Source organism: Microcaecilia unicolor, chromosome 3 (genome assembly GCF_901765095.1).
Source record: "Microcaecilia unicolor chromosome 3, aMicUni1.1, whole genome shotgun sequence".
NCBI lineage: Eukaryota > Metazoa > Chordata > Amphibia > Gymnophiona > Siphonopidae > Microcaecilia > Microcaecilia unicolor.
This window is the reverse complement of record NC_044033.1, coordinates 156,113,840-156,137,564: the sequence shown is the minus strand read 5'-3', so window position 1 is coordinate 156,137,564 and position 23,725 is coordinate 156,113,840. Positions and strand designations below refer to the sequence as shown.

The 23,725-nt window shown below is 42.7% G+C and overlaps 1 protein-coding gene across 1 annotated transcript in view; it reads right to left on the bottom strand.

Moving 5' to 3' along the window:
• MTR (5-methyltetrahydrofolate-homocysteine methyltransferase) overlaps positions 1 to 23,725 on the bottom strand; it is a 345,546-nt gene that overhangs the window by 246,856 nt on the left and 74,965 nt on the right. Inside the window, 2 exon segments of the mRNA XM_030196515.1 lie at positions 7,209 to 7,303; positions 14,715 to 14,774. Coding sequence (XP_030052375.1) covers positions 7,209 to 7,303; positions 14,715 to 14,774 — 155 coding nt within the window.

Here is a 23,725-nt window from a genome sequence, read left to right as displayed (position 1 = left end):
AATCGCTAGCATGGCTTTGTCAAAGGAGCCCTAAATCACCATATAGATATGTGAATGATAATGAAAATCAAAAATACAAAATATAGTAAAATCATAGATATAAAAAAAAAAAAAGGTAAATAAATAATCAAATAAATATATGAATAATAGTGCATCTTAAAAGTACATTATGATAAAATCATAAAGGCAGAACACGGTAAAATCATAAATATAGTACAGTATTACAATCATATTTAAACCTTACAACATCAATATTGGGTGAATGACTGACCATTACATACCGTATTTTTCAGACTATAAGACACACTTTTTTCCCCCCAAATTTGGGAGGAAAATGGGGGGTGCATCTTATAGTCCGAAGGCAGAGAAATTCGAGTTCCGGGATCCCCTGCCCGCCCTCCCTTCTTCTGAGTTCTAAAAGTAATTTTACCTAGTCGGGGCAGCAGCAGAAGCGAAAGCCACGCAGACTCGGCATGTCACTCTTCCCTTCTGTCTCTCTCAGCTCTGGTCCCACCCTCATTTCCTGTTTGAGGGCGGGACCAGAGAGACAGAAGGGAAGAGTGACGTGCCGAGTCTGAATGTTTTTCGCTTCTGCTGCTGCCCCGACTAGGTAAAATTACTTTTAGAACTCAGAAGAAGGGAGGGAGGGGGATCTCGGAAATCCGAGGGCGGGCGGGCAGGAGACGGGTGGACCCTGGAAACGGGAGAGATTTGGACAAGACACACCGGAGCACCTAGGTTTTAGAGGAGGAAAAAGGTGCATCTTATAGTCTGAAATTTTTTTTTTCCTATTTCCCTCCTCTAAAACCTAGGTGTGTCTTATGGTCCGATGCGTCTTACAGTCCGAAAAATACGGTATATGTTATGCAATTGTACTTATGTCCTTCTTTGTAGCTAAAAGTGCATATGTCCCTTTTAATGATAAGGCTATTAGGTGACGTGGAAGGGCATTTTCAATATGATGTCTAAATCCAATTTTGGACGTTTTGCTGAAAACGTCCAAAAATCAAGTGGCGAACATAGCAATTTTCAAACCAAAAGAACATCTATCTTTTTTTTTTTTTTCCGAAAATGGTCATTTGCTAGATGCATCTATCTTTTCATAATATTTTAAAAAATAAATGTCCAAGAGAAAAACACAAAAATAAGCCATTGGAATGTATGGGGGACCATCGTTCTTAATAGACTGCCCTCACAGTCTATTAGAGCCATGAGGTCACCTTGGGGGCAATGCAGTGGCCCTTACATATCTCACCATTACTCCCTTATATTATATGGGGAACCCTCCAAATCACACCAAAAACCTACTGTACACCACTACCTATAATAGCCCTTAATAAGTACCTGAATATATGTAAACCGCTTTGAATGTAGTCCCATTTCCCCTTCCCTTATGTCTGCAGGTGTCACCTATATATGAGTATAGTAGGTTTTTAGTGGGTTCTGGAGGGTTCACACTTTCTACCACATGTAGCAGTTAAGAGTGGGATATGAGCAGTGGTCTGCTGGTAAAGTTTTAACAATAGGCTCTCTCCCCAGCCCACCTCTGCACCCCACCCCCACCCCCAAACTGCATAAGTACTTAAGTACATAAGTAATGCCATACTGGGAAAAGACCAAGGGTCCATCGAGCACAGCATCCTGTCCACGACAGCGGCCAATCCAGGCCAAGGGCAACTGGCAAGCTTCCCAAACGTACAAACAGTCTATACATGTTATTCCTGGAATTGTGGATGCAGAGCTGGCTATACCAGGGGAGAGTGCCTGGGGGGCAATGCATTACTCTCTCTGGGAATTTTTTTTTTTTTTTAAATACTCCCAGGTTCTAATCTAATGCATGTTTAATGTAGGATAAAATGCCATAAATAAATAGATAGAAACTATGAACGTTGAGCACCTGAATCCCATAACATGATGCCTGTTTTAGAAGCCCTTTACCAGGAGCAAAAAAAACTAAACTCTCTGCACCAATAACAGGGTTAGGTGTCCCTATAACCTGCCCCTCCAAATGACACACTGATTATGATTTATAACAAATTACTACTCTACCTATGAAAAGTTATTCCCTTATTATACTTCCTCTGTGTATATCCCTATGCACAAGATGGCGACATTTTTACGAATTTAACTTTTTTTCTTTTTTAACAGTATCCTCCCCACCCCACCTATTACAGACCTGCTCCCCCGAGCCAAAGAGTCCCACTCCCAGCGCATACCTGAAGGTAGCGTCCCTGGTGGTCTAGTGGATTCTTCAGGGCAGGAAAGATCCAAAGTCTTTCCTGCCCGTTGCCGGCGCTGACCCTCCTCCTGCTGCATCTTCTTTAAATTGGCTGCCGAAACTTACAAGGGTGGCACGCAAGACATCTTCTTCCTCTTTCTTCTTTCCCTCCATCCATATGCATCTCCTTCCTCTTATCCATCCATGTCCAGCTTTTTTCCTCTCTCCCCTCCATGATCCATGCTCAGCTTTTTTGCTCTCACCCCTCCATGATCCATGTCCAGCATTTCTCCTCTTCTTCCCTCCATCAATGTTCATCTCACTTCCCTCCCCTCCATCCATGTCCAGAAATTCTCCTCTCTCCCCTAAATCCATGCGCATCTCCTCCTCTGTCTTCCCGCCCCTCCATTCATGTCCAGCCTTTCTACTTCATCTGTCTTCCCTCCCTCCATCCATGTGCACTCTACTACTACTACAAAACATTTCTATAGCACTACCAGTCGTACGCAGCGCTTCACAATTCAACATGAAGAAAAGACAGTCCCTGCTCAAAAGAGCTTACAATCTAAATCAGGACAGACAGGACAAATAAGGGATAAGGGTAGGACAGACAGATAGGACACATAGGGAAAAGGGACTATTGAAGAGAGGAAGACAAGATAAATGTTACGAGCAGGTGACAAGTTAGGAATTCCCTCTCCTCCATCCATGTCCAGCATTTCTCCTACCCTCCCCTCCATCCATCCATGTCCAGCAACTCTCCTCTCTCCCCTGTCCTCGCCTCCCATTCATGTCCAGCGAATCTCCTCTAACCTCCCCTCCATGTCCAGCGATTCTCCTTTGCCCCTATCCTTCCCTCCGTGTTCAGTGATACTCCTCTCTCCCCTGCCCTCTTCTCCCATCCGTGTCCAGCGATTCTCTTCTGCCCTCCTCTAACCATCCATGTCAAGCGATTTCTCCTCTCTCCCCTCCATATCCAGCAATTCTCCTCTGTCCTCCCTTCCATGTCCAGCGATTCTCCTTTGTCCCCTATCCTCCCCTCCCATCCATGTGCAGTGACTCGCCCCAGCCTACACCTGCCCCCCTTTTCAGCACCCGAGTTCCAGCTCCAACCCTAGAACCGGCTCACCTGCCTGCCCTTGGCTCCCTGATAGCCTTCCTTTTCTTCCTGCTGCCGCCCTGCGTTTAAATATTTTAGTTTAGCTCAAGTCGCAGCAGCAGCACTGAAAGCAGCAGGCTCGGCTCATCTCGCCTCCAGCCTTCCCTTCGCTCTCAGTGTCCCGCCCTTGCTGAAACAGGAAATACATCAAAAGAAGGCGGGACACTGAGAGAGAAGGAAAGGCTGGAGGCGTGTTGAGCCTGCTGCTTTCAGTGCCACTGCGCAACTTGAGCTAAAATAAAAAAATTTAAACGCAGGGTGGCAGCAGGAAGGAAAGCAGGGCTATCTGGGAGCTGAGGGCGGGCAGGTGAGCCAGCGCTGGGAGTTTGTGACCTTGCAGCTCACGGGGGGAGGGGAAGGGAAGAAGAAGAGGCAAGCCGGCTCGCACTCCCAAAACAACTGGCTGGCAAGATGCCAAAAAATTTAAAAACCAGCTCTTGTGAGCCGGCTCCAGCACACCACTGGATATGGGCCTGGGTCCCCTTCTTCACAGTGCACTGCACTGACCACTAGGCTACTCCAGGAACCTGCTTACTACTCTAATAAGACTGGCCATGAGATCTGAAGATGTCATAGAGGCTGGTATGTACTGCTTCTTTCACATCTTTGAGAGGGAGGGTGGGAGGGGGTCAGTAACCTTTGTGACCAGCTCCAACCCTCCTGCAGCCCAGGATCCGTAGGAACAATCCCATCCCTGTGCACCTAAAGATCACTGCTTCTCTATCTTTTCTGGCCACTGGGAGTTTCCAGTCTGTCCTTTCTGTGAACACGGGTCTCACCCAGGCTTCCATTTCTAACTGCCTCACCCAGTTCCTTGATGCCTTCCTTACTCACACCTCTGAATACATCACCTTCCCCACCACCCCCCAGGCCCTGAAGAACAACATGGCTGAATTCTATGCCGTAGCTCGCTTCCCCTTGTTCAAAGGCGCCATTGACTGCACACATGTAACACTCAGACCCTATCCTGAGCACGAGAGGCCACCTATAGAAACAGGAAAGCATTCAACTCCCTCAATATGCAAGTTGTATGTGACGCCCAGGGGGAGATTCTAGACGTGTGTGCCCGATACCCAGGTTCCACCTATGACGCCTATATATTGTAGCACTTAGGAATCTTCTGCAAGTTTGACCGAGGGGAGATCACCGGCGGATGGCTCCTAGGTAAGTGCAGCATGGATCTGCCCAAACTATACCTCCTCCACCGGGCAACCCTCAGCACTATCTCCCTCCGGCTCACTCCACAACACACTATTCCCCCCCCCCCCCCACACACAAGGTACCCACTCCAAACAATACACACTCATCTTTCTCATCCTCTTTCTCCCCAAAGGTGAGAGGCTACTCACAGCGGCGTTGGCTCATGACCCCCATAGTGCACCCAGAAACAGGGCCGGAGGAGAACTACAACAGTAGACATCGGACCACAAGTGGCATCATCAAGCACACCTTCGGACAACTTAAGAATAGGTTCCAATGTCTGGACCGTTCTGGAGGGGAGCTCCTGTACAACCCCCAAAAGGTGGCAAAGATATTCCTGGCCTGCTGCATGCTACATAATTTGGCAAAGCGCAGAGGACAGGCTCTCCCAGAAGAGCACCACAGCAGCAGGCCCCAGATGAAGAGGATAAGGAGCTCCCTCCACCTCTCGCCCACAGAGCAGAGCAGAGTGCACACCAGCTGGGGGTCAGAGCCAGGCAAAGACTCATTGAGACAAGCTTTGTGTGAGAGTAAGTTGACATTTATTCTATCACATACTACTTACACACCACCCCCCTCCACCCCCCCCCCCCCCAGCATGTCCCATCACTTTCCCCGCCCCCTCCCCTGGCCCCATCCCCTCCTACCCCTCCCACCGTGATCCTGAGCAGCTGGTGGCAGTCCAGCTGTCAGTGCTGCAGGGGAACTCTGTTCAGAGTCCTTCTCTGATTTTTTTTGTTACATTTGTACCCCGCGCTTTCCCACTCATGGCAGGCTCAATGCGGCTTACATGGGGCAATGGAGGGTTAAGTGACTTGCCCAGAGTCACAAGGAGCTGCTTGTGCCGGGAATCGAACTCAGTTCCTCAGTTCCCCAGGACAAAAGTCCACCACCCTAACCACTAGGCCACTCCTCCACTTTCCTCCTCTATGTCCACAAAACAGCCTGCTGCCTCGGCTGCCCTGCGAAAATCCAGCAACCTTGTGGTCTGTGGTTTACCCTGCAACCTGGGCACAGGACTCAGAAGGGGAGCTGGTGTGGTGGCTGCTGGACCAGTGGCTGGGGGGGGGGCTGAGGATCTCAAGCTCCTCTTCTTTGCGGGTGGTTTCTGTGCAGTGGTGGAAGTAGACACCACCTGTTGCTGCATCAGGGCTGTACTATGTGCTTTCAGGTCACGGCGTAGGCCCTCAATGCTGTGCTCCAGCCATTGGAGCTGCTGTACTGCTTCACATTGGGTGTGTACCACTTCCTGTTCCACCTGTAGCGCTTCCCGTTTCAGCTCCAATTTCTGGCGCTGGTAATCTTCTAGGTGCACATTGTGGCCCAGAAATTGTGTTGCCAGGCGCAGTACTATTTTTCGATTATACTTACCTGATTTTGGACGACTTCATGAGGACGTCCAAATTCTGACTTGGATGACCTTTCGAAAATGCCCCTCTAAGTGTGCAAGTTGCTTCTTTTGAAAAGTTAATATATTTGGTGACACTTTATTGGAATTGTATCTAATAAATTTTCAATAAAGACGATTTAAACATAACCGCTTAGGTCTAAGAGGTATATAAATACTGAAATGAAAATACATCTTTCCTCATAGACCCTATAAGGCCAACTTTACGGCTAGATGTTAAGTGCCCAGTATAACAAAGAGAAATGTAATGCTGTGCCATATGTTCTGGTATTGTGTATCAATAGTGTAGTTTTGGAGAGTGCTTGGTTAACATCTTTCAGCATTGTTGGGTATCACATTAAGAATCATTCCTGATTGATATTTTAACAGTTATAGCAGGCAGCTCTGTTTGTGAAAAAGTTCTTGGTGTTTTATTAGAAAAGTAGCTTCGATAGCACCCAAGTGAATCCTGCAGAAACGGCTTACTTCAGACACCCCCACCACCTTGGACACTGGAGATCGTAAGCTAGCCATTTCCTTACAATGGAAAGGCTGGGAGTGAAAGGATGTACATCTTGACAGTGGTTGCTATTTCAAGCAGTATGGGACCTTTCTGGGCAATAAGTAAAATACTGAATTGGTAAGGTGGGATAGAACTCACTAACCGGGGAAATCATAACTTAAAAAGGATAACACCAAAGAGCATCGAGTTGTTTTTTTAAGGGGGGGGAGAAAGGGGGTAGTGTGGATAGGGAAGTGTTTTGTTCTTACAATGTTTGTTACAATTGAATATGGTGAATTAGCTGGAAGGTAAAAGAAACAACTACGCATCCAGCTGAATTTTTGCCCTTTATTTGTGCTGGATTATTTTACAGTGTACTGCACTGGTTAATAAATAGATTTAAACAAACATTTTATAAAAGGTTCTGTGCTCAGAGAGTATTTTGTACAATATGTTGCAAATTGTAAATGTCCCAATTTGGCCATCCCTTTTTCAAAATTTAAACGACCTATAGAAAATTGAGCTTCGCATTGCTTGCATTTCTTTTCTCAAGGGGGTGAGAGAAAATGCCTGCTACTAGAGAGATGCAAATGGTGGTGCAAAACTACAGTAAAACCTGATACAATTTATATATGCCTAGCAGCCAATGCTGCCTTTATGAAAGTACAGACTCAAGACACAACAAACAAACAAAATTCTTTCAGAAGTACATAAAAATAACAAAAAGTCATTATCTTCTCACCAAAGTGGCTCTGCATGGGATACACTAATGACAAACGCCTCTGCCGTCTGGCCAGAAAGGGTACGGCCACTCTTGTCTACAATTGTTCCTGAGATCTAAAATCCACAACAAGAAAAAAAGAATATTCAACAGAAAAGGAAATGCAAGAAAGTAAAATCTACATCAACTTCATTGAAGCTAGGTAAGAACTTGTAGTTAAGGTTGCATGCCAACAGAGTGTAGGGAAGTAGGAGTGTGCTGGGAAGAGTCTGCAATTTGCCATGTTGCTGTCAACACTTCTACCGCCTGATATATTCCAATGCATAGCAAGAGTGTGCTTAGAGGCCTGAGATCCCTTGGAAGGTACACAGATCTCCTTTTATGCACACCCTGATTTATTAAAGTTTGTATAAAGCATACAGGGATCATTTGACAACCACTAAGTACCATGGGCCCAATATTCAGCTGGTGGCAGACAGCGCATTTGCTGTCCGCTGGTGGCATTAATGCATGGTAAATAGTGGAGTTCCTCAGGGATCTGTACTGGGACATGTTCTTTTTTTAAAACTTTATTTATTAGGTTTTCAAATGGAAACAACATAACAATGGGAAAAGTCAAGCAAATGATATACTGTGGTTCTTCAGTACATTACAGATTCTCCAATCTCTCATCTTTCCAACTCCCACTCAAATAATTACTCCCCCTCAAGAGCAACCAAAGTTTAGTCTAAATGTAAGCATGACAAGGAGCTTGATAAGTCACTGTATATTAAAGTCCAACTGTAATTCAACCAGACAATCTCAATGTCGTTCGCCTCCAGGCCCGAAAGGGTTCCAACACTTTGGTAAAAGTCCATAACCAGTTCCAGAGGAGAGCAATCAGCATAATCATTAAGTATATATATTGCAATTTATCTATTTCTTGAGCTTGAAATGGTACTATGAGTTGTTTCCATACTGCAGCCAGAACCATATGACTGGTTGTGACTATGCAAGCCAACAGATCACACTCCTTAGCACATAAGCCTGGAGGACTCATGTTTGGCAAGTATTCCAGCTGTTTGGGGAACTGTACTCCTAGAATTTCCACTGACAAAGCAAGAACTTGATACCAAAACCTATGAGCTTGTGGAAAAGACCACCAGACATGCTGGAGGATACCTTGCTCTTCACAGTTTCTCCAACACTCACCAGTGCCCATATGTTTCAATTGCATAGGTATATAGTACCACATATACAACATTTTTATAGCTGTTCTCCACCATAGTGTAAGTCAAGGATATGTTTTAAAAACAGCAGAATATTTTGCCTCATGCTTTTAACTACTCGGAAATGTGCATTTTCTTATGCTGTCCCCATCTGTGAAACTCTCTGCCTGAGGAACTTCAAAATGCTTCCTCATATACAACATTTCGGAAGCTCTTAAAAACCTGGATATGTCATCAATATTTTGTCTGAACAATTACAGACTTTAACTGCCGTGACTGTTAATTTTTTTTTAATATAATTCTGATGTAATTACTATTTATATATGTAGTGGCATATTGTTATATTTAAACACTGTGAACCACTTTGACATTATGGTATAAAGCAGTATATAAAATTGACATGATATAAATCAGTTTCGCCTAAATACCGACTTACGCTAGTATTCTATAATGGTAATTGTGCAGTAATTGTCGACACAGAATTCACACTTAATGTGCAGCATCCCAGCACCTAACTTTTTTTTTTTTTTTGTCAAAGGTCATTTTATTAAATTATTAAGAACAAGCATACAAACAGCATCAAACCACAACACAGTGAAGAGCACAACTTTACTGCTGTCTACCAGTTCTATTGTTTGGGAGGTATTTGTGGATGATAGGTGGTTATGGAGATGGGGTCAGTTAGGGGAGAGGGGCTGAGGAAGCTTGGGGGGTGGGACTCTCTGGTGTTGTCATGATGATGTTTTATACTCAAGCTAATTCTGAAATAATGTACTTGGATTGTAAAGTTACATACCATTGACAGTATGCTGTTATACTATTTAAAAATGTTCTCAATAAAAACAATGGGAATGGGAAATGGGACTTGATATTTCGCCTTTCTGAGGTTTTTTTGCAACTACATTCAAAGCGGTTTACATATATTCAGGTACTTATTTTGTACCAGGGGCAATGAAGGGTTAAGTGGCTTGCCCAGAGTCACAAGGAGCTGCAATGGGAATTGAACTCAGTTCCCAAGGATCAAAGTCCACTGCACTAACCACTAGGCTACTCCTCCACTCCACAATAGTAAAACAAAAACAAACAAAAAAAAAAGGCCTACAGAATAGATGTTCCTGATTACCTTTCTTGTCTTATCATCCTCTATTTTCCTATCAGGTTACTCCACCCTTTAAACAATCATCACCTGGTTTTACCAAGCCCTAAACTGGAACAACTAGAATCTACTTGTAAAGTATAAGAATAGCCATACTGCTTAGACCAATGGTTCATCTAGCCCAGTATCCTGTTTCCAATAATGGCCAATCCAGGTCACAAGTACCTGGCAGAAACCCAAATAGTAGCAATATTCCATGCTACCAATCCCAGCAGTGGCTTCCCCATGAACTGTTCTGGGATCTTGCTAGGTACTTGTAACCTGGATTGGCCACTGTTGAAAACAGGATGCTGGGCTTGATGGACCTTCCGTCTGTCCAGTATGGCAGCTCTTATCTAACCTGTCCAAACTTTTTTTTAAACCCAGATACACTAACTGGTTACTATTTACTTTTTTCTCTCTCCCTACATCTAGAATAATCTTCCCTTTTCTCTTCAGTGATTTTTCCATTAAGAGCTACAAATCCAATTTAAAAGCCTGGCTTTTCAGGCAAGCCTTTGAAGAGTTAGCGTAGCCAGAGATTTCTCCAGCTGTAGCAAAGTATATATACTTTTTATGTTAGCCTTCTCTGTGTTTTAGCCTTCCTGGGTGTTTCTTTCCTCTGTGTATGAATGAATATCTTTCCTATTTTTAATGGAGTTCCCTTTCTTTTTCTAAATGTAATTTTTAGCTTGTACACTGCTCTGCTCAGGCAGTTAGAAGTGGTCTAGCAAATCCCAAACTAAATATCCATCCCCTCACCTACTCCCCATCTTCATCCCGTGATGCAACTAAAGCAAGGACGGATTAAAGAAAAGGTCAAAATCAGTGAAAGAAAATCCCAGAGAACCAAATAAGGTAACAACTCCCCAGTACTGCAAACAGAAAGGAGTCACATAAGAGATCTGCACAGTCAACCACAAGTGGAAACAGACACAAAAGGTGACCAAATCTTCTCCTAAGTACCCAGAGTACATCTATTAATTGATAATAAATGTTCCATTTCACATACATACCAGAGTTTGTTATACCATTTAACTATAGATGGAGTGTCAGGCTGCTTCGAGGTGCCAGCAGTAATCAACCGGGCAACATTAAAACTTTGTTGAACAAACTGCTGCTGGACACGCCTGAGAACAGGAAGCAACACCTAATTTTACATGACCTGCACTGAATTACCCCCTATACTTGGTAAGTCATTTGTTGTTATTGGCTAGATTACAATCTATTAGAATTGGGGGTTAGGTGTTGGACTGGTTTACCTAATTTTTATCAGGGCAGTCATTTAGGGTTAAGACTGAGAATGAGTTATCTGAGGTTAAGCAGCTCCCCTGTGGGGTACCAAAGGGGTCAGCACTGTTTCCTATTTTATTTAATATTTTTCTGGTCCCTTTCATGCAGTTGATCTATTATGTCAAAGGGGCCAGAAAAATATTAAATTAGAGATTTTTTTTAATGTATGTAGTTGACATTTTGTTGATAGCAGAGGCTTCTCCAGATGATCTGGATTTGGGAGCAATACAGAATTATTTGGATAAGGTGTCAGCTTGGCAGAAAGAACATGAGTTCGTATTGAATGTAACTAAATCTGTAGCCTGTTGGGTTAGGTCTCTCGTCCTAGTCTGCAACCTTTGTTGGTGGGAGTACCTATGATTCTGGTGGATTCTTTTTCTTATTTGGGGATAACAGTTGATTATCAGTTGATGACTAATGCTCCAATCTCTCGGATTGTTAGGAGGGGTTACATTCAGTGCAAGCATTTTTAGAAGACAATGCCTTACATACTTTGATGCATGCATTTGTAATTTCACGCTTGGTTTATGGAAATGTAGTTTATGTGGGACTTACACAAGTCTGTTTGCGCCGGCTTCAAACTCTGCAAAATGCTGCAATACAATTGCTGGGTAGAGTGGGTTTAAGGGATCATGTGACCCTTTGTTTGTGAAGTATCACTGGCTTCCGGTCTGATATTGTGTGGATTTTAAACTGTTCATTTTTGCGCATCGGGCATTTTATAATTTGACTCCATACTATTCGGCATTATTGGCGATCTTGTACATACATGTACCTAAGACACATGACAAAATATCTAAATTTTGAAAGCATTTCAAAGCTTTTCTCTTCAGAAAATTCTTCCCCAAAACAAAGCCTGCATAGCCGAAACTAAGAATCGTCTGCTCCACACACCTCTTTCCCTATACAGGATAAACAACTCCATTGAAAATGTTCTTTAAGCTTTTGCTAGCCACATTGAACCAATTCATTAAATGCTGTTACAAATAAAATAAATAAATAAATGGAGGTCTCAAGCAGACAGTACAATAGTAATTCCTGCTCTTTCTTTAGCACGGACCTTCACGAGAAAGAGGGCTTTTTTTGGGTGGTTCCCTCACTATGGGATTTCAGGTAGTAGTGTGGAGTCTTTTATCAAATTTAAGGTGCTGTTGAAGAGTCATCTTCTTCGATTTGCTTTTAATCTATCTGTGCATTGATTCTGTTATGACATGCTGAGGGCGGTCTCTACAATTATTATGTTTAAATATATTTTATTGGAGAGACAACTTCCATTTTGCAACTAACACAGAGAAATAGAAAAACTACCTTTGCTCTCCAAGAACATTTTACATTTTTCTTCCCTCCCTTCCTCCCCCCTCCCCCCCCCCCCCCCCCAAAGTCTCCAACAGTTTATTGATGGTACTTCAGAAAGAACATTTTCAAGTAACAAATGGAGATAAGACATACAATACAAATGCGTATGCGACTCTCATAGAATTGAACAATCTACCATCAAACATTTCTCCCAGTATTCTCCTCCCCCCTCCCAAAAGTCCCTCATAAACTGCTTTTCACATTATATTGAAGTCCATTTATGACCCTCTAACATAAAACTATATTGCAATGCTGCATCACAAACATAAATAGTGGAACCTTCAACTCTCACAGCAGTATTTAAAAGTCGCTGCTCTAGCAGAGTGCCTGAACTCTGATGACACTCCACCCTAATTTAGTAACCATCTATTAACCCCCCCCCCCCATGACCCTATCCAAACCCTCACTATGAATGCAATTTCCATTTTCTGTGTCTTTATTCTTCCTGACTGTTCACCAAACCAAAAAAAAAAAAAAAAAAACCCCACACATCTCTTCCTATCAGAGCTTGTTAAATATTAAACTGCGAGCTTTATGTGACAAGGATCGTAAGTAGGGTTCCCACACCGCCAAAAATGCTTTTCGCCTTCTGGGGGAAGACCCAACCCCCCTGCGCTCCAACAATAAAAGTTCATGTAATTTGTTCCTCCAATGCCAGTAATCTGGTGCTCTCCAATTATTATATAAGTGCATAAGTGTTGCCCAGACCAAAGTATCCTGTTTCCAACAGTGGCCAATCCAGGTCACTACTACTACTACTACTAGCATTTATATAGCGCTACCAGACGCACGCAGCACCTGGCAAGATCCCAAAACAGTTCAATACATTTTATGCTGCTTATCTTAGAAATATGCAGGGGATTTTTCCCAAGTCCATTTTAATAATAACTTATGGACTTTTCTTTTAGGAAGCTATCCAAACCTTTTTTAAACCCCACTGCTTTTACCACATTCTCTGGCAATGAATTCCAGAGTTTAATTACATGTTGAGTGGAGAAATATTTTCTCTGATTCGTTTTAAATTTACCACTTTGTAGCTTCATTGTGTGCCCCCTAGTCCTAGTATTTTTCGAAAGAACAAGCGATTAATGTCTACCCGTTCCACTCCACTCATTATTTTGTAGACCTCTATCATATCTCCCCTCAAACGTCTTTTCTCCAACCTGAAGAGCCCTAGCCGTTTCAGCCTTTCCTCATAGGGAAGCCGTCCCATCCCCTTTATCATTTTCAATGCCCTTCTCTGTACCTTTCCTAATTCCACTATATCTTTTTTGAGATGTGGTGACCAGAACTGCACACATTATTCAAGATGCAGTCACACCATGGAGCAATACAAAGGCAAACATTCTATTTGCTTTCTTTGCCACCACAGTACACTGAGCAAAAGGTTTCAAAGTATCATCAACGATGACTCATAGATCCTGGTTGGTGACTCCTAATGCGGAAAATTGCACCACATAGCTATAGTTCGGGTTCCTCTTTCCCACATGCATCGCTTTGCACTTGCTCACATTAAATGTCATCTGCCATTTAGACGCCCAGTCTCCCAGTATTGTAAAGTCGTCTTGCAGTTTTTCACAATCCTCTTGTGATTTCCCAAATTTGAATAACATTGTGTTGTTGGCAAATTTAATTACTTCACTAGTTATTCCCATATCTAGATCATTTATAAATATGTTAAAAAGCAGCAGTCCCAACATGGACCCCTGCAGAGCCCCACCTATCTATCCTTCTCCATTGAGAATACTGACCATTTAACCCTACTCTGTTTTCTATCTTTTAATCATTTTTTAATCCATAATAGAAGACTCTCTCTTATCCCATGACTTTCAAATTTCCTCTGGAGTCCTTCATGAGGTACTTTCTTGGTTTGATGAATGAGAGAGTTTATTTTGTGCTGTACTTCTTGGAATGAATGGATACTATCCTATTTGTAATGGAGTTCTTTTCTATTCTTTTTTTTTTTTTTTTGGGGGGGGGGGGTGGTTATGATATTTTGTAAACCACTGTGATCTATTATTTTTAGTTAAGAGGTACAGTAAATTGTACAACAAACAAATTTTTTTCAAAATTTAAAATTCCCCTAAAATTTGTTTTTTAGCGTGGCCTTCAGGGGAGCAGCAGTACAATTGGCAAGTAGGATTTGAATCACAGGGCTCACTTGGTGCCACACTTTTCTTGTGCCCTTTGTCTGAATGTATGACTTTTTCTTTCCTACTCACTTTTGGCATTCTTTTTCAATTTTTATCTTTGCAAACTACCTTGACCCACATGCCAAATTAGGTTATATATCAAACGCTTAATAAATGAGTGGATAAACCACAACAGTATCCTAACCTAGTCAGAAACTGCAATTATAACTACCTTTTATTATTTCTGTAGCCCTAGTAGATGTACCCAGTGCTGTACAGATACACCCATGGAGCAGGGCCACTCCCTTATAACTTACCATTAAATCAAGACACACAGAAAACACAAATAAGAGGCTTCAGAAAATTACAAAACAAACTGTAGAAGGGAATATATTCTACTTACAAATATCGGTCTTGGTTCATAATGTTCTTCGAAGAGTTGCTGAATAGCAAAGAGAGCTGCCTGTTTAAAATGTTTAAAAAAATAACAAAAATTATGCTTATGTTATAGGCACGGATGTGGATGAAGAACAAGTAGCAATAACAACAATTTAAATTTGTGAGGTCAACTTATTCCTTGCATTTTGAATAGGGGTGCCAACTGTTAGTAAAACGTACTGACAAGCTAATAAAAACGCCACCAAAAACAGAATATGTCCATAAAAATAACTTCACATCAGTAAAAAGGTTCTGAAACTCAGGGCCTGTCCCCAAAGCCTTGAACTCACACCACCTCCTCACATATAGGGGTCTATTTACTAAGCCACAGTAAAACAGTGCACTGGTGTGCTATTTCACTACAAAAAGATTTACTGTTGGATTCACTAACCCATGGTACCTCACTTACCTGATAGCCTGACTGCTAGTGATAATTACACAAGACTACTACTAAGGGCTCAGGTGGCACTATATTGGAAGAGGGAGCTAATAGGGCAGGAGCAACCAGGAATTGCTACTGCCCCCCACCAGACCCCAGGGATAACTAAAGCATGCAAGAGGGCTACACGAGATGGGGAGGGTAAATGGAGAGCATGCTATAATTTATAAGAAAGGGATCAGGAGCTGGAGTTCAAGAGGGTCAGAATATTCATTTTAACAACAGATTGGAGGATCAGAGTTTGGCAGTGTGCTATTTTTCACTAAGCACCAGCTCTTTAAGCTCTCTGGGAGTATCAGACCATGTGTTAGTGGCCCCAATGCTCCCAAGGGGAGCGATGAGGAGAGGAGTTAACCTCTCTTGAGGTGTTATTAACTTTGAATGAATAAGGCAGCTTGCAAAATCTATCAAAGTTACATTATACATTTTGCATAACAACAGGTGCTTTACAGTAAAAAGTGCAGATTTAAGCTGCATTATTGACAAATTAATGCAGATTATTGCCATAACACAGCTTAATAAACAGAGGTTTCTCTTTGCATACTGGCAATTAGCTCCAGAAAAGGCAAGGATGAGAACTAGAAACATAAAATCAGCCCCTGAACAGAAAAGCAAAGAAAAGGGCATGGAATAAACCCTAACTGTAAAATCAATTCCTGGAGAGAAAGGCAGGGAACTGGAAAGGGAGGGCTGAGCACATAAGCAGTCAATTAAGATCATCCAAACAGGTCTGGGGTGAGACCCAGAGGAGGAATCTACAGCTCTAAAAACAGAGAAGCCAGAGCAGAGGTGGGTCTTCCTGCTTGAGAGGCTGAATGGCGCAAAGGTGCAGACCAGCGTGAACTAAAACCTGTTTAACGAAAAAGATTATAGTTTTTGTATCTTTTCCAGTTTGACTTAAATGGCCTTTATCTGTAGCAGATGGATTTAGTTGAATGGAGAAGCCACAAGTGTGGTGACAAGTGGGTAGGCTGTTTCCAAGATCTGACCTAATGTCCTTTCATTATGCTTTGCATTATTTCAAACCATTGAAATTTTTTAAATTCCTCTTTATTTGTTTTGGTGATTGCTGTGTTTCCTAGTTTTATCCCAGTTGGACTACTGTAATTTTCTTCCTACCACATAATCAGCTTACTATTTTACTATCTGTACACACCCTTCTCTTTCACTTCCATAATTTAATCTTTAGAAGTCCAATAAGAATTCCATTTCATTCTTTTTTTAAGCATGTGGTTTTAAAAGCTAAGATGGACAATCATTAGTATAATCTCTGCTGTTATTTACAAAAGGGACCCAGAAATAATAACTTAAAACATGCCAAAATGAATCAGATCAATGGTCCATTTGGCCCAAAATCTTGTCTAACTGTGGTAAACAATGAGTAACATTAAAAGACACAAATATAGAAAAAAATAGCATGTATGACTCTATCCACCCCCAGTCAAACCCTATTGCTTTCCAGCAGCCATGGTTCAGGCAAACAAACTAAGATGACATCTTTAGTTTTTTATGAATATGTTATTTTATGCCACATAAAATTGTCTTGATTGAATTTGTGGCTTATAAATATTGTAAATAAAAAGAAAATAAATAGATACCTATGACTTTTATGTTAAGTAGTCTGTGAATGGTTGCCCACAGATCTGCCTAATCCCTTTATGGACCTGGTTGTACTATGTTTCTACAATATTCCATATCAGTAGGTTTCCACAAATCAAGGTGCTAATTGAAGAACTATTTTCTTGTCTTCAATAACTTGGCACCTGACAGCTTTATCAGATGCTTTACAGTCCCTGAAGCAAGGCAAGGAGAAATTAGGGCTTATTTGCTAGTAATTTTCTTTCCTCAAGTCCCTCCAGAGCAGTCCAGACATGTGGGTATACACTCTCTTGCCTACAGATGGAGATTGAACTAGTAGTTCAATGCCTTTCACCCTACAAAGGATCTTATGCAATCCACAAGCAGCCAGTATTTCTTTTAACAAAGCACAGATGTAACTAATCTCCACCGGAACCAGGGGAAAGAAAGAACTGAGAAATTTATTTGTTGCATTTATACCTCGCTCTTTCCCGCTCGGTAGCAGGCTCAGTGCGGTTTACATAGTATGGAATAAAACAACAATTAGAACGCTCAGAACTGAAGACATTTTGCAGACTGGAGAGCCTGATCTAGCTAGACCTAATCTCCCCCCCCCCCCCCTTCTACTTTCGAACCCTTTCAACCTCTTCTGGAGTAGTCTGGAGGGACTCAAAGAAAGAAGATTAGCAGGTAAGCCCTAATTTCTCCTTCCTTATTGTCCACAAGACCAGTCCAGATGTGTCGGCAACACAATGCAGTAATCAACAAGAGAGGGCTCCAGACAAGACTGCCCTCGGGACACTAGCCCCAAAAGACCATATCTTGATTCGCCTGTACATGCAACCAATAGTGCCTCACAAAGAAATGCAACGATGACTATGTAACTTCCCTACAAATGTCCTGCGGCAGAATCAGGCTACGTTTTGCCTGATGTCACTTGCACCCTCATAGAATGTGCTTTAAGGGATGCAGGCATAATGTACACAGACTCTATAGCTTCCTTAATCCATAGACATCATGGCCTTAGAAGTCGCTTCTCCTTTTCTAGCTCCGCCAAACACAAAAAATTGGTCTGAGCACTGTAAATAATTGTCACAAATTGAATACAGTGAAAAACAGGTTCAGGCTTCCTAAAGCAAAGTAGGCCTGTAAAATCATAGCATCTCTCAGTCCTGATACTTCACTGAAGAAATGTGACAGCCTGATTAAGCTTGGCAGAGTTACAAAGTTGGCAAGAGTTGTGTACAGCTGGACATAGGCATGCGGAGAAACTATAAGAAATAATTGGGCAAAGATAAGGCCAGGTGCAGAAAAGTTAAATTTAAGGATGAGCAAAGCTTGGAGAGAGAAGAAAGTTGAAACTTGGTCCTAATTGGATGAGAGATAAGCAAACTCTCTGAAGTTAGAACTTGGTCATAATTGGATGTATGTGCCAATTATGACGAAAGTGCAGGTGGGAAAGTAAAATGTTCATAGGGATCTATAGGACAAAAAAAAGTATAAAAGGTCTGCTACCTAAGCAGTGCAGAGGGAGAAGAAGCCAGTAACCTTTGAAGGCACATGTCATCTGTCGAGAAGTGCTGTTCTACCATGTGAATACCTGATTGCCTGTACTGCCCTTGGGTAAGATGTTTATGCTAATAAACTATCTTATTATTTCTACTGAATACTGGGTTTCTTTCTAATTACTGAATTTGATACTGCCCAGACTGTGTAAAACTGTCATGAGCAGATACAAGGTTGGGGTAATTATGTATTTAGAGGGAGCTTGCAATCCTTTTCAGGATAGTAGAAAGCCCATGGCTTCCGCTGCCCAAACAGAGGTGGCAGACCTAATTTTATTCAGCACCCACAATGTAAAGCTCTTCTAAACTACATTTGCCTCTGTCATATCCCCTTCCTCTACAAACATTGAAAGCATATTGACTGATTAATGTGGAAGGGAGAAACCACCTTAGGTTAAAAGGAAGGAAGTGGACGCAGCACACCTTTTTACAGGAACTCATCAGGAAGGGCTCTCAAAAGGAGAGTTTGCAACTCCAAAATCCTCCTACCAAACAAGTGTACTTTTATCAATCCCTAGCAGGCTCACAATCTAAGTTTTTGTGCTTGGGTCAATGAATGGTTAAGCGACTTGCACAGGGTCACGAAGAGTGCAGTGGGAATCAAACACAGTTCCCCAGGTTCTCAGGCCACTCCACTAAACATTAGTTTACTCTTACATATAACTCGGTCTATCAAGTGCCTTGGTAGAAACGTACAACACCCCACTTTTCAGCCACAGTTACACCAAAGAGTGAATGTTCTGTCCTCCGACAGCCTCGCACTAGTTTATAACGTGATCCTAAAATGTGTGTAACGCTTTTACTGTTATTCTCAGTTCTAAGGACTATCATTGCTGCAGTTTCTCACTGCAAAGATACATGAGCAATGCCCCGTAGTTCACAGGTAGTGCAACCACACTTGCTTGGCTGTGCAAGAATTGTTACCACTGGTTGTGAGGCTGCCCAGACCTCCTCTCTCTGCCAAGCTTGGCTCTTTTGTCTTCCTGCTATCATTTCCTGGTCATCCTCACTATCTCTGTCCTGGGAGGTCAGCCAGGCATGACCTTTCCCCCAATCGAGAGCCGTCCTCTAGGACCACCCCTTGCTACCCCATGGCAGGCTCTGTCCCTGCTGGTCTCTATCTGCTCCTCCCTGAGCCTGTGTGAAGCCTCAACATCTCTTTGTCCTTTCAGCCATGAGGCAATTCCACCACCATCTAGCCAGAGACATGGAGCATGTCTTATTCCAGACAGCTCTGTCCTGCTGAAACTCCCTGTAACGAACCTGTTTTTTTACCTTGAAAATATCTCCTCCCTAATGAGTTCTCTCACATTCAAGTCACCCAGCATTTAATCATTTCTACCTGTTCGACTATCCTTCCCCCTCTGCAATATTGCTACCTCTACTCAGATCTCCACCCCCAACAACTCTCAGATTAAGGAGTCTCTCTGTCCTGGAGCAGCACCTCTGAACATCTGTCTGTGAGTAAATTATCTGTGATTTATTCAATAAAAGAGACTTCACAAAAATAATAGAGACTTCGGGTGATTGGTGTGCCAAGGTTATACTCCAAGATATTGAGGCCTCAAGTTAACAAGCCTCAAGAGTCTTGACAGTGAATGCTTTCCAAAAGACGCTCCCTCCTGCAACTTCCAAGGTTCCACAGTTATTCATTCTTGGTAACTGCCATCAAGCTCACTACCAGCCTTCCCGAAACACCATACAATGATCCAGAAGGCCTCTTCTACCAATTCCACTCTACTGGATCCAAAATGTGTCTGCTCAGGTAGCCTCCTGTTGTCCACTCTGGCCACCTGCTCTAAGAGTCAGACTTAGGTCCTATTCTGCACAGGACATGAGCACCTGCACTTCTTCTGACAACTGACAACTCTTGGTGCCACCCTGCTGACTAACATATGCCACTGCTGTTGCATTGTCAGATAGCATGTGCAGAACCTTGCCTTGAACTAGTGGTTGGAAGGCCAGAAGGGCCAGACATATGGCTCTCATCTACAAGCAGCTGAACAACCATGTTGCCTCCATCTCCAACTAATGTCCCTGAGCCCCTTTGCCTAGGCAATAAGGCCACAACCAAACTATTATCTGTTATCACCAGGATCCAGTCCAGCACCTCTGGATACATTAATCACATCAGATTGACCAAGCACAGCCACCATAACAGACTGCCCTTCACTTTAAAAGACCAGCAAAACAAAATGGCCTCCTGCGAAGGTCACATGTGAACTTTAGCCCACAGCACCAGTTCTATCACCACCACCATGGATATCATAATCGAGATAGTCCTAGGCTGTGGGCCTCAACTATCCACAGAGATTCCTGACCTGAGATTGTAGCTTCTGCATCCTCCCCTCTGGGAGAAATATGCTGCCCTGATGCATTTCCAAATGTGCTCCTAGATACTCTATCATCTGAGAAGGATTCAGCTTGCTCTTGGTTGTGTTCCAACTACTGCAGAAAATGGACCACCCGCACAGTGGCCTCCATGCTCTCATAAGATTTTACTTGAATCAACCAATCATCCAAGTACGGGTGTGTTAATACTTCTGATTTCCACATCATGGCTGCTGTCACTACCATCACCTTGGAGAATGTTCCTGGTACAGTGACTAAACCAAACAGGAACGCTCTCAATTGAAAATGTTGTCCCGGGACTGCAAAAAGGAGGAACTGCTTCTGTCCAAATGAATATCAATGTGCGAACAGATTAAGAGAAATTAAAAACTCCCCCTTACAGATTGCCACAATAACCAACGTGAGCATTTCCATTCAAAAGGAAGAAACCAGCAATGGTCTGTTTACCTGTTTGAGATCCAGAATTGGTTGAAAAATGCCACTTTTTTTGGAACTACAAAGTAAATGGAATATCTGTCCTTCCCCTACTCCTCCCAGGGGACCAAGGTATCCACCCCTAGCTGTATGAATTTGTCCAGGGTTGATCTGACCACCTTCACTGCCTTTAGAGGAAATTAGCAGGGCAACTCCAAGAAGGTGTCAGACAGAAGAGAAGAAAACCCAAGAGTATGCCCTTCTCTAATGGCGACTTTTGGGGTGTGAAGCGAGGGGCCTGGACAACTTGCGATCAGACCACGCTGTCACGTGTTCCAGACCAGACCAGTCGCCAACCGCTGATCTGCGAGCGAACTGTTACCACCTGGAGAGCGACCCCGAGTATCCACACCCAAGTACAAAGGACAGTGAGTCAGACCTAAGGCGACTACCCAGTGAAGGAAACATCAGAAAGTGGGGAGACTTTGGGTATCTGCTGGTGCTGAAGGCGTCCGAGGATTGCCCTTCTTCCCAGTCTAAGTACAGCAGAAATAAGGTTCCACAGCACCCAAAGCAGTCCTAAACAAGCTAAGTCAAGAACAACACAGTTTATGCCTAGTTGTTTCACCACCCTTAAGATTTCACCTTTGGGTTTGAAAAACAGAACCATCACCACAGCACCCAGAATTACAGAGTCTCTGCGTCCAGGGAACATCTGACATAAGTGCTCCAAAGACATCAAACAGATAAGAGACACCAAAGACCAAACTTAAAACCCGTGATGCCACCTAGCCCTGCTGAATATTACGAAGAACGCCGACCAGCGGACCGCTAGACCGGGACTGCAGGAAAGGAGCAGCACAAGCGTACCACACCGTAACACATGCCAAACGAACCGAAATCACAATGAACACCATCACAGTACTCCTAATAATCTACTCCCTATCGCTAATCCACCTAACATTCACCACCCCACTCGCAGAAATGAACACAATACCCATACTGCACAACCACCTAAGACCAAACAGATACACCACACTGCACCGCACCGACGACCACCAAAACGAAGGATGACCACAAACAAACGGACACCCTCAACAGAAGGGAAAAAAGACCTTTAAAAACCCTCACAAACTATGAAACGACAACTGAAAAAGTCCACTTAAAACCGAACACAGAAGACCCACACCACAATATTCAAGTAGGCTATGTTAATGCCAGATCTGTAGTGAACAAAACAACAACAACAACAGACTGGATCGTGTCAGCAAAACTTGACCTACTCTTTATCACTGAAACCTGGATCCATAATCAAGAGGACCCAATCATCCTAAATCTATGCCCTCCAGGATATAAAATCACTCATTGGACTAGAAAGGAAAAGAGAGGTGGAGGCAAAGCGCTTATATACCGATCCCATTTCACCGTCAAAACCACAGGCAAATCCATAACAATCCAACTCGAAATAGCCTCAATTAGAATTCAACACAAAACACTGCTCGACCACCTAAACTGTTTCCTGTTTTACAGACCACCAGGCAACTGGAATGAAAGCCAGTCAAACTTCATGGACTTCATATCAAATACTTGCGTACCCAACTCCAATGTACTAGTATTAGGAGACATTAACCTCCACCTAGAAGACCCAAACTCTACCAATGCATGAAAATGTATGGACTTCCTTCATCTATGTGATCTGAAACGGCCAAATATGCAATCAACTCATGCAAAAGGTCACACACTCGACCTTATCTCATATAAATTGCCCACGGACAAGAACCTAATAATAACAGAAACTAACTGGACAGAAACACCATGGACCGACCATTACAAATTAAACCTATCCCTAAAATGGCGGAAAAAAGGTTCTCCCCACATATGAGAACACACATCCTACACCACAAGAGGCCAAAAAGACACGGAAACATTCTGGAAACAGATATACAATAACGACTGGACAACATAAACTGATTCCATACACTACCTTTCAGAATGGGACAAAAGATGTAAACACATATTAGACGAAATAGCACCCTTAAGAACAAGAACCTCATGCAGACAACTCGATACCAACTTACTCTGAGTCCAGAATCCTATATCTGCCACTCTGCATCAGTCATCTCATTGATCACCCTATACAATGGCAAGACTCTGGATAGAATCTAAATTCCATTCAGAAGCGGATTCAGCTTAAGTAGAGGAGTGTGGTAGCCGTGTTAGTCCACTCTTAAGGTTATCAATAAAAATCAAATAAAATAAAACATGGAAAAGAAAATAAGATGATACCTTTTTTATTGGACATAACTTAATACATTTCTTGATTAGCTTTCGAAGGTTGCCCTTCTTCCTCAGATCGGAAATAAGCAAATGTGCTAGCTGACAGTGTATATAAGTGAAAACATTCAAGCATTACTATGACAGTCTGACAGGGTGGGAGGAATGCATGGGAACATCAAAGCATATCATTGATATTCTAACAGGATGGGTGTGGATAATTGAGGGGTGGGGTGATCAACAGAGAAATACAGCTTTATGGTTTATAATGGGCTAGGAACCCCAGATCCTTGTTAAGTCCTTTCTGTTGGGTGTTAAAATATTCAATCATTCTGACTTCAAAGGTCTTACGTT